The sequence below is a fragment of the Mus musculus genome, chromosome 18, assembly GCF_000001635.26.
Source record: "Mus musculus strain C57BL/6J chromosome 18, GRCm38.p6 C57BL/6J".
NCBI lineage: Eukaryota > Metazoa > Chordata > Mammalia > Rodentia > Muridae > Mus > Mus musculus.
The window spans coordinates 42505660-42517727 of NC_000084.6; the positions used below are offsets into that span (position 1 = coordinate 42505660).

Consider the following 12068-nt stretch of genomic DNA (forward strand, 5'->3'; position numbering starts at 1 on the left):
GTTAACTGTGTTCTTAGACTGGTTTCTAGGAAACTGGATATGGGGTTTTTATAGGTCTAGGTGCTGCTTTCTGGGTTTGTCTTTGTTGGGTGGGTGTTTTGTTCCTTGGTTTCTGTGATAACTATTCTTGGTTGTCAACTTGACCAAATCTGCAATAGACTACAATTCAGACATGGAGGGCACACATGTGAGACTTTTCTGCTCAGTTTGGAGCGAGTGAATCCACTTCTAGTGTGCACCTTTGAGTAGGAAGACAAACCTTTGATCCTGATCTTGAGGCAGGAAGACAACAGCTTTGATCTGGGCCATGCTTTCTGCTAGAAGCCTGGACAAGGAAGCTTTGGGTCTTTGCCTGCTTATTCTCGTCTTGCTAGGACATCTCTTCCTTTGCTGGCACTGCAGCCTACTTCTTTGCCATTCCAGCATAGAAAGAAGACCTGCTGAGATAACCAGCCTTGTGGACTGAGAAACTACTAAATTATTGGACTTTCTGTACACAGCTAGCCATTGTTGGACTGCAGGCTGTAAGTCATTACAACAAATCCCCTTTGTGGCGGGGGCAGGGGGCAGAGGAGAGGAGAGGAGAGAAGAAGACGGGAGGGGAGGGGAGGGGAGGGGGGAAGGGGAGGGGGAGGGGAGGGGAGGGGGGGAGGGGAGAGAAGATTCATTCATTCCATAAATTCTGTGGCTCTAACTAATATCATAGTTTCTGCTTTCTGTCTGGATATTCAGAGAGAGAGTGTTGGCTCTGTGTCGCCTGTTTTACTGGCCAGCTAGCATGGTGTGTTCATGGGGAGTACTTGCTGTGTTGGCGTTTGAGGGAAGGTGAGGGTGGAAGTGTGGTGGTCTGTAGGATTCAACACAGGCGTGGACAGTGGAGCAGACAGGCTGCAGCTGGTGTTTTGTTAAAGCACTAGGGAAGACCCTGTGGGAACACTGAGTGGAGAAGGGCCACAGGCAGCCTACCTGATCTTCTGGTTTTTCTAGACAGGGTTTCTCTGTGTAGTCCTGGCTGTCCTAGAACTCACTCTGTAGACCAGGCTGGCCTCAAACTCACATCTGCCTGCCTCTGCCTCCCAAGTGCTGGGATTAAAGGTGTGCACCGCCACTGCCCAGTGAACACTATGAGAGTTTTTATTGAAATATATAGGAGGTGTCTTAGGGCTAATAATGCAGCTATGATGAAGCACCATGACCAAAAGCTACTTGGGGAGGAAAGGGTTTTACACTTCTGCTTCCACATCAGTATTCGTCATCAAAGGAAGTCAGGCCAGGAACTCAAATGGAGCAGGAACCTGGAGGCAGGAGCTGATGATGCACAGGTCATGGAGGGGTGCTGCTTGCTAGTTTGTTCACCATGGCTTGCTCAGCCTGCTTTCTTATATAACCCAGGACCACCGGTCCAAGGTGGCCTTTCCCACAGTGGACTGGATCCTCCCACATCAATAACTAAGAAAATACCCTACAGGCTTGCCTACAATCTGATCTTATGGAGGCATTTTCTCAGTTGAGGCTCTGTCCCCTCTGATGACTCTAGTTGATGTAAAACTATTCAACACACTGGGGCATGTTGGGATGTCCACGATTTGCTTCAAATTAATTCAGCAGTAAAATCAATAAAATAGCCAGGCAGTGTTGGGACATGCTGTTAATCCCGGCACTTGAGAGGCAGAGCTGGCAGATATTTGAGTTCGAGACCAACCTGGTCTATATAGAGTGAGTTCCAGGATAGCCAAGACTACAGAGAGAAACTCTCTCAAAACAAAACAAAACAAAATAAAACAACAGACAAACAAACCAAAATACAACAACAACAAAAAACAAAAATAAATAAATAATAAAATAACTTCACAGGAAAACCTGAGATAAACTATGAAAATGTCACGTAAATAATGTTCAATGTGCCACTGTAGAAACACATTGCTAGTGTTAAGGTCTAGATAACTGGGCCATCAGGTTGGGTTTTCTCTTTGGAGAGTGTTTTCTAGAGGAACTGGCATATAACGTGGGCCCTGGAGAGCCTTGTGGCATTGATTCTATACCCATAAACCCAGCTGTTGTGTGACTCCTTCTTTCCAGCCTATGAGTGTGGCCCACAGCGCTAGGTCGGGACTTACCATTTGGCTTCTAAAGAACAGAATGAGAGTAGAAATCTTTGTTTGTTTGTTTGTTTTTGTTTTTGCCATTAAGTTACAGAAGGCTGTGGTTTCTAGCATCCAGTTCTTCTTAGACGGGGCTGAGTGACACTGTCATGTTACAATGAACTCCACAGAGAGAGCCTGTGAGGGCAGAGCAGCAGGTCCTCGTGCCAGTAGACCGCATACATTCTCAGCTTTGTCACCGGTACATACTCTTACTTGTGTGAACTTGGAATTCTTTCCTGTGGTCACAACAGCTTGCTTAGAGTGGATTCCTGTGTTGGTTTTAAGACTACAACCTGTACGGACTGAAAGTGTGTGAGGTGGGTGTAGGTGACTATCACGCACATACTGCTTCATACTCTTCCTAACAAGGGCATGTTCCAGAAGCTACCTGCAGACTAACTATACCGTTAAAGAGACATGTGTTGGTCAGCGGGGGTGCTTAACATCTATCATCTCAACACTTGAAAGCCTGAGGCAGGGGGATCACTGCAGAATCTGATGACGGCCTAAACAATGTAGTGAGTCTATAGCTAGCCTGGGCAACAGAATGAGACCATGTCCCAACACAAAACTCCCCAAAAGTTTACAACAAAAAGGTGCCATTGCTACATAACGATTGAGTTGTCTCGTAGTTTCAGGTCTGAAGGAGACCATCAAGGGGAAGTAAGACTTTCTTGTATTAAATTCCACAATTAGGTTATAAGCCAATTGAAGTTACCAGTCTAGGAAAGTACTGCCACATCTTCTAATTCTTTCCAAACAGTTCCACCAACTGGGGGCCAGGCTTTCAAGTATATGAGCCTGTGGGGGCCATATTCATTCAGATCACTTCAAGACCACATTCTGGCTTCACAGTAAGCATATTTATCTGTGGAGCCATCTCACTGGCCCCACGTGCACATATATTTAATCTATTAAAGTGGAGAATACAGGATAGGGAGAGGGCCTAGCAATTAAGAACACACTCTTCCTTGTATAGGGACTGAATTCAGTTCCCAGGACTCATATGGGAAGGCTCACTACTGCCTGCAACCACACCTCTGGGGGCATCTGACACCTCTGGCCTGGGCACAGATGATTGTGTGCACATACCCACACACAGCTACACAGCTACACTTAATTAGAAACAAATACATTTTTTAAAAGATAATATTATCTGCAATTTAAAAAATATTGGTACAAACAATAAAAACTATGTTAGTTTTTTTCTTTTCTTTCTTTCTTTCTTTCTTTCTTTTTTTTTTTTTTTTTTTTTTCGAGACAGGGTTTCTCTGTGTAGCCCTGGCTGTCCTGGAACTCTTTGTAGACCAGGCTGGCCTCGAACTCAGAAATCTGCCTGCCTCTGCCTCCTGAGTGCTGGGATTAAAGGCATGCGCCACCACTCCCAGCTCTAACTATGTTAGTTTTTAATAATAAAAACACACACACATATATATATATATATACACACACACATACACACATATATATACATACATATATATATACATACATATATATATATATGTATATATATATATATATATGCACACACACACACACATGCCAATGGTCTCCATTAGGAGTTATTGTCAGCACAGTGGATGAGTGTGAAGTGAGGCATTTACTTAGTGTTATTTTCAGAACTCTGAGGCTAGGTATTGAGGCTTCATGCTGCTGTTGTTAAGGAGACTGAACCCACCTCCCTGCTCCTTCAGACTACAGTTTGCTCAGTGCCTCTGATCCTTGCCTCCCCCAACTCCCCAAGCTCAAGCTTTAGCCTTTATCCTGCTGTTATTATCCTTAATTGAGTTTGAACATTTAACTGCATGTATTGGCTAGTTTTTGTGTCAACTTGACACAGCTGGAGTTATCACAGAGAAAGGAGCTTCAGTTGAGGAAATGCCTCCATGAGATCCAACTGTAAGGCATTTTCTCAATTAGTGATCAAGGGGGCAAGGCCCCTTGTGGGTGGGACCATCTCTGGGCTGGTTGTCTTGGGTTCTATAAGAGAGCAGGCTGAGTAAGCCAGTAAAGAACATCCCTCCATGGCCTCTGCATCAGCTCCTGCTTTCTGACCTGCTTGAGTTCCAGTCCTGCATCCTTTGGTGATCAACAGCAGTATGGAAATGTAAGCCGAATAAACCCTTTCCTCCCCAACTTGCTTCTTGGTCATGATGTTTGTGCAGGAGTAGAAACCCTGACTAAGACACTGCAGTTCAACCAAGCACCGGTGTTTTTAATTAAACGTGAATGCATACACAATGAAATCTACTATAGTGCAAAATTTGACGAGTTCTAGTATACTTATAAAACTGCACAACCATATCCATGATTTAATCCCACATTTTCAGCATCAAAAAAGAATTTCAGTTCCTCCAATTCACTTCCTCGTGTTAACTGTGAATCTTCTTTCTCTTTCTCTGGACTTGCCTCTTATGGACATTTCATATAAATAGAGCAATATAGCAGTGGCCTTTTGTGTCTGGCTTCTTTTGCTTAGTATACTGCTTTCAAGGTCCACCCTTTTTGTGTGTGTGTGTGTGTGGGGGGGTGTTTCAAATTCCATCATATGGTTACCCATTTTAAAGCTATTTGCCAGCAAAGGACTGTTATCCCCCTTTTTTAAACATTATGAATAATGGTACTTATTGCTATTGGAGCACAAGTTTTTGAGTTGGTAGAATTACTTTGGACCACAGTGGGACTTTGATGTCACACTGCTTTGGGTTTAAGGAATTTACTAGCTTCATATATTGGGCAAGTAATTTAACGTGTATCTCAATCAATAGCCAGTGTTTAGAATACTGTGTAGTGTATACACACACATACATATATATATATATATATATATATATATATATATATATATATATATATATAAAGTCTGAGTAAAATTTATCATCATTTTGGGTTCAGTAATGACAGTGGTCATTTTCACTATGCCACTGAAATCCCTGGGCCCGACCTTTTTTATTTTAAGTTAAAAATATACTATATTTATAATTACTTCTGTTATCAGGGTGAGTTGATTTAGACAGCTTTATTTTGAGATTGAAGGAGAAATGCAAACCGAAGGAGAAAAGCTATAAATTGTAGAGGCTTCCCTTCTCCAATTTACTTATTTTATATTTACTTATTTTATTTATGCAGTAAATTATATAACACTTAGCCTGCAGTTGATTAGGTGAGCTGGCAGGTATGCTTGTAATTATTTAAGAACAAGCATATACAGCATAGTGATTTAACCTCTTGTTAATTGCAAGGATGAGAAATACCGCTTTCCCTAGCTACCGGCTAATTGGTTTAGGCGTGACCCAGTTCAATTTCGATTGGTTCGCCTAACGCACAAGGTCTCGGCTTGCGCTATTAGTGGCTAATATGGCTCCACATCTGGCTCCTGGAAGGCGCCCGGACACGTGGCTACGTTAGGCTGGGCGGAACTTGGGAGGACCTAGCTTTTCTTTCCGCAAGAGGGCGCCACTTGTTCCTCCTTGCCAAAGTCCCATTTCCCATAAAGCCTCTAAGCGGCCAATCAACTGACAGTCTCAATACCGCTTTCAAAGTCGGCGGGCCCTTTGTCCAATAGCAAAGCATATGCCACCCCAACGTCAAGATTGATGGCGAGTTTCACCAGTCAATATATAGCTCTCCGCTAGTCCCACCTTATGTGCGTGGGATTGACGATTCCCCCGACCAATTGGGAACGCCGGGTCGGCGGGTGGATGAACTCGGCTGTCTGTAATGGCGGAGCGTGGCGGGGACGGAGGGGAAGGCGAGCGGTTCAACCCGGGGGAGCTGAGGTAAAAGGCGCCACCTTCCTTCACATCGAAGCGTGCTGGCGCCCCAGGGTCTGGGGCTGGCTTCGGAAACCCGAGGGGACGGAGGGAACGGGAGTCGGCGGCAGTCCGGGGCCGGACCGCGTGGGGCTGGCGAAAGGGGGAAGGGAAGGCGGCTTGAATGAGAGCCGGGCTGGGGCTGGGCTGCGGCCTCCTGCGCGTGGTGGGGCGCATCCCGGTCCTTTGCGGGGCCCGCAGCCCCGGGCGGCGCGCTTCAGCCTCAGGCCGCGGCCCGCCTGCCATGGCGGGGCCCCGCTGGCCGCTCCGTTGCCCGACCCGCCACGGCCTCCTCCACGCCCTCCGCGGCCTCGCGCCGCCCGGCCTCCCGCGCCACCTTCCCCCCCGGCCCCGCTGCTTTCCCCCGGCCCCCGTTTCCGATCCGTTTTCTTTTGTCAAGATTCGCAGCCCTGACCGTTCGCGGGGCCACGGAGCCCAGCTTCTCTACGGCTCCCCTTCCCGGATCCTCGCCGCCCGGCTCTGGAGGAGTTGTAGGCGCTTTTTGCAGGCCAGAGGCGGTGCCAGGCCATTCGCTCGCCCACCCCAGGAGTCGAGGGGACTTGTCGGAGGGGTCGAGGCCGTAGATCGAGCAAAGGTTGGAGTTGGGAATCCAGGAAGCGGCTCGATCTGTCCAGGTCCCCAGCCTGTGCGACCTCGTCCCGTTCTACCCACGCCCCAGCCCCACAGAGGCAGTGACCTTTCTTTCCTTAACCTCCTCACTCAGTGCCTTTGCCGTTCGTGATTAAAGTTTGATCACAGTGATCAAAGAGAGGGAAGTGCCCTCTCTTTGTTCGATTTTTTACCCCCCCCCCCCTTTGAGGAGAAAAAGAGGTCACTTATTTTATGTAGGTGCAATTTCCCTGTAAGGGAAAAATGCCATTTCAAATACTCAGGACCCGTTCTGAGTTGTGCCCCTTCCACCGTTTAAGAGGAAGACAGCAGTGTTGATTTTTTAAGGACTCGTGTTTTCTAGAGTTAGGAGGAAAATTTTCTAAGGAAAAGGAGAGTACTCTTGCTTAGAAGAAATTAATGGCTTTCAGGTTCAGAAAGTCACACACAGAAATTCCTTCTTTGGCAGGAGCAAGGTTTTGTCGTATTTCCGAGATGAATCTTGAATCTTTTCACTCCCATACATGTGTAGTAAATGACTGGAGTACATTTTCCGGGTCTCCCAGTATTCGAGATAGAAAGTTAATTTTGATCTCAAGAGGTTATTTTAGCTAGTCTCAGGGTCCTAGGGAGCTTTGGAGTGTGTCTTCAGCCTTAGCGTAAGTAGCCTTGTAGACTTATTCCTGACAGTCTAGACTCTATAGACATTATCTGCAAAACTGGCTCCAGGGAGGCTTTAGTTAGATGGCCTGCTGCAAGTATTTTGTCCCTTAGCTTCTGGTCTTAGGAGTTGCTTATGGAGCTATGTATGGTGGCACACTTTCAGGAAGCTGAGGCAGGAGGGTGGTAAATTTCAGGCCATTGGTTACATGTGAGTGACTGTCTCCGCTTTGCTGAGCACATTGTAGAGTTTATAATAAATGGGCTATTTATGTGGCTGTTGTGATATCAGAAACTGAGCTTTGGTTTGCATTTGCATCCCATAGGTGTTTCATAATGAGGTCTATCATAGAATCTGAGAGATAAGATGTTTAGTAGATGTGTGGTAAAGAAACCAGTATTGAGAAATGGACATTCTATTGTCTTACTGCTCATTATGCATCCTGTGACAGTTACTGGGTAGGTCCTGGTTATAAAGGGAGAAGTCCTTTGTTCCTAAAGACTTTTCAGTTTAATTGAGGTTGGTCCAAATTTGAAACTATACTAACCCCATTAAATGAGGAAATAAGCCTGCAGGCGTGAAGCACTGTGGAGATTGTTGGTTGGGTTTGGACTAAATCCTAGGCTCCCATGATGATTTGCCTCCTGTGTGTTTGTAGGTAGCTTCTTTAGTTTTTTGCCTATTCAACTAAAGGATTTTCTCTAAGGAGTTTGCTTATCTGGATAGATTACTCCTAGAAAAATACATTGGTCTTTCTTTTGGGGGGAAAAAAAGAAAGGCAAGTTCTCTTCATGCAAATAGACTTCTTTTCCTCAGAAGTGTTGGAAGTGTAGGACATAGGATCTCAAATCCCCTGCAAGCGCTTTGAAATTCAGAGATCCAAAGTCACTCATCTCCTCTTGTTGAGGGCCGGGAAGTATCTTTTGAAGTTACTTCCTAGGGTCTTTGTTTACTGCTGATACTATGACAAGGTACTTCAGACCTGGATTTCTTTCCTGGTGAAAACAGGAATGATAATACTCTGGCATTACTAGAGATTAGCTGCCTCAATAAGTTGTTTTTCCTTTGTAAAAAAATGGCATTAAACTCATTTTGGGTTGGTGTAAGAACTGTGTATAGAAAATGCCTGTTTAACTAGCCTGTGTAACTAGGAATTGTCCAGGGTTCATGATCATTAATAAACAGTATTGTACCTGACCACTATACTAAAAGGAACGGGGTAAAGGCAAGTGATAGAGTGCTTTATAGCATTTGTAGTGCTTGAACACTCAGACCTGTGAGACAGACACCAGAGGAACAGGTTGAGATGACATTTGTGCTGAGTCTGAATGATGATCATGAAGATGTGGGAAGGACATGCCAGGCAGAGGGAACCACAAGCACAGGCTACAGCATACGAAGTTGATGTATTTGATGATCAGGCATACTGGAAGCTGCAAATGTCCACAACATCTGGGTAAAATGAGGCCTGATAATAGTTGGGTAATAACAACTTTACAAAGTATTGCTGTTCTAGCTGCTTTATCTGTTTTTTTAGTCCTCACTGCAGGTTTTGGTGAGGAAATGTCGGAAGCAGTGTATAACCTCAGGACTTGTTCTACATATAATTGAAATCAGAAAATAGTTAGGCTATGGCAGCAGGATATTAATGGCAGATTTTAAAAAGAAATCTGGAAAATTAACTAAGTGCCTTATATAGATAAAGCACTCTGAAGCATTAGGAGTAATTGAAAATGATAGCATGATTTACTGTGTACTGGCTATTACCTTAAATTGACAGGGATTATCTCATTGAACAGAACTCTGAGGTAGCTTTTATTTGAAATCTTCATTCATTTACATGGTAGGAAATTTAGACTTGGAAATTATGTAACTAGCCTGATAAAGAACAGAGCTGGTATGGCTTAATGGTTCTAGAGGCCAAAAATGCTGGCCAAATTTTGAGTTGGAAGCAGGAAGATGAAATTTTAAAGAAATATTTAATATAGATTTTTATTTGAAGAAGAAGACTGACCCAAAAGGATATCTAAGATTAAGGCCGGCCTGCCTGCCTGCCTTTCTTCTCACCAAGACAGGGTTTCTCTGTGAATGTAGCCTTGGCTGTTCTGGAACTTGCTCTGTAGACCAGGCAGCCTGGAATTCACAAAGATCCACCTGCTTCTGCCTCCTGAGTGCTGGCATTAAAGATGTGCACCACAGCTAGGCTAAGGTACTTTTAAACTAAGCCTGAAACAATGTTTTTTTCTGGTTAAGTTTGCTTAGAAGGTATTCCAGGATGTTACTTCTGCCCTGTACCTCCCCTATTTGCCCACCCCCAAAAGTAATATTCCTTAAGTAATGCTGGCTGCCAGAAGACACACCCTCCCACTTACAGTCAGTGGTTGCTTTTGACTCCTACTCGGACCAGCATAGGCTTGTTGGTTAAATATACTTGGTATAGTAGTTTTTTGGTCTCTTGTTCGCCTGACAGGCACTTTAGTTAGTTAATTTGGAATTCTTTTGATGGTAGCAGAATTGAACTGTGATGTGAAATATTTCAGAGCATAAAGGGTAATTGTAAGCAGAGTTGGAAAATGTAGGAAAGTTGCACAGGATTCAGAGTGATGAGGAAAGCTTGTAGTACTATTTTGTGTGTTTGTGTGTGCCTGTGGAAGAGACAGAGAAAAAGTGCATCTGTGTGTCTGTGCCTGCCTGTTGTCATAATGTGGAGGCCAGAAGACAACCTATCGCCTCCTTTGCGATAGGTTCTCACACTGGCCTCAGACTCACTGGTTAGACTAGATTGGTGCCGGCAAGTGCTAGGAATCTTCCTTCGCCTTCAAAGCACTGAGTACACCACCACGCTTGACATTTTTGTAAGCATTTTGGGAACAGACTCAGGTGTAAATACTTTAGTGGTTGAACCATCCCCCCAGTTCCTGATTATTTTCAGATATGTATAAGAAGATTATTGTTAATCTAGAGTTTTGAATATGGAAATGTGGTTTGTGTGTGTAATGTACAGACTTTAGCTTCCCAGAAGAGCTAGGTAGGTGCTCTAATTGACTTTGGCAAGTTGAAGTTTAATGAGCATGTTTTCTTTTTTTTTTTTTTTTTTTAAGATTTATTTATTTATTTATTATATGTAAGTATACTGTAGCTGTCTTCAGACACTCCAGAAGAGGGAGTCAGATCTTGTTACAGATGGCTGTGAGCCACCATGTGGTTGCTGAGATTTGAACTCTGGACCTTTGGAAGAACAGTCGGGTGCTCTTATCCACTGAGCCATCTCACCAGCCCGAGCATGTTTTCTTTTTTAATTTGTTTTTTTTTTTTTTTTTTTTTTTTTTTTAAGAGATGAGGATCTTGGGTTGCCTAGAGTGACCTCAAACTTATGGTTCTCCTGCCTCTTGCCATCATCCTGTCATACTCCTCCTCCAAACTGGGTCTTGCTATATATATAGCTCTTTCAGTTTTTTGTGTAGCCCTGGCTGTCCTGGAACTTGCTTGTAGACCAGGCTGGTCTTGAACTGAGATCCTCCTGCCTCTGCCTCCCAAGTACCGGGATTAAAGTGTGTACCGCTATGCCCAGCCTACTTCTCTTTGAATACTTAGGATTGCCATTAATCATCATGCCTAGCTATAATAGAAGTAGTTATTAAAAGTTCTGTGTCTTGTCCTTGTGTGGTAGGTTTGTTGCAGACAGTATCACCAAAGTAGGTAGTGGTTTATTTATATACATTGTTTTGGTTTTCAAGGCATGGTCTCTCTATGTAGCTCTGGCTATCGTGGAACTCATTATGTAGACTAGGCTGGCCTAGAGCTCACAGAGATCTGCCTGCCTTTGTCTCCCAAGTGCACCACTATGCCTGGCCATGAATATGAATATTTACTTATTTTTATTTTGTGTGTGTTGATGTTTTGCCTGCTTGTACGTCTGTCGGCATCAGATCTAGAGCCGGTGTTACAGACCGTGGTGAGTTGCCATGGAGTGCTGGAAAGTGAACTCTTTATAAGAACTCTAAGTAATTTCTGAGTTTGGGGCCAGCCTGGTCTACAGAGTGAGTTCCAGGACAGCCAGGGCTATACAGAGAAACCCTGTCTCAAAAAAACCAAAAAAAAAAAAAACCACCACCATCACCAACAAAACCCTAAAGAACTCTTTTTTTTTTTTTTTTTTTTTATTTATTTATTTAATTTATTATATGTAAATACACTATAGCTGTCTTCAGACACTCCAGAAGAGGGAGTCAGATCTCATTACGGATGGTTGTGAGCCACCATGTGGTTGCTGGGATTTGAACTCCGGACCTTCGGAAGAGCAGTCAGGTGCTCTTATCCATTGAGCCATCTCACCAGCCCCCTAAAGAACTCTTAAAGTAAGAGCAGCCACTGCGCTTAACCCCTGAGCCACCTGTCTAGCACCTTTTAGGAGTATTTCATGGGCCCTAGACCTTACAATGTACTGGAGATTAATGAGTGAACAAAATTTTTCTCTGAAGGGGCTTACAGGACACTGGAATTTTAATTCTTGCTTTACCACTGAACTAGCTCTGAGTGTTTGGACAGAGCAGTTCCTTCTGTGTACCCTAGTGCCTTACCTGTGAAGTGGGATTGACATAGTGTTCACCTCATAACCTCATAGAACTGTTACTAAGTCGCAGTATTTGAAAGGAGCATAGTATTCTCCGTGGCACATACTCAGCGCTTTTAAGGGTGATTCTTTTAATCACTTAGGGCAAAGGTAAATAATGCTCTATGACAGTTATTTGTTCAGATGCCATGGAGGGGAGACAGTAAGACTGGCCAGAGCAGTGAAGGAAGGCTTTCTCCTTCAGACGTATGATATTTGAAATGCTT

General features: G+C 44.1%; 1 protein-coding gene across 14 annotated transcripts in view; it reads left to right on the forward strand.

The window, feature by feature from the left end:
• Positions 1-5644: 5644 nt before the first annotated feature.
• Tcerg1 (transcription elongation regulator 1 (CA150)) overlaps positions 5645-12068 on the forward strand; it is a 64482-nt gene continuing 58058 nt past the window's right edge. For 8 of the 14 annotated variants that reach the window (XR_001782385.2, XR_001782384.2, XR_386004.4 and 5 more), the window contains exon 1: positions 5728-5926. Coding sequence is in view for 8 of the 14 variants with exons in the window: in XM_006526112.4 (XP_006526175.1) it covers positions 5868-5926 (59 nt within the window). In the remaining 6 variants the exon portion in view is untranslated. Of the gene's footprint in view, positions 5927-12068 lie in introns of all 14 variants that reach the window. The other 6 variants (NR_110344.1, NM_001039474.1, NM_001289526.1 and 3 more) reach the window with 3 other exon arrangements.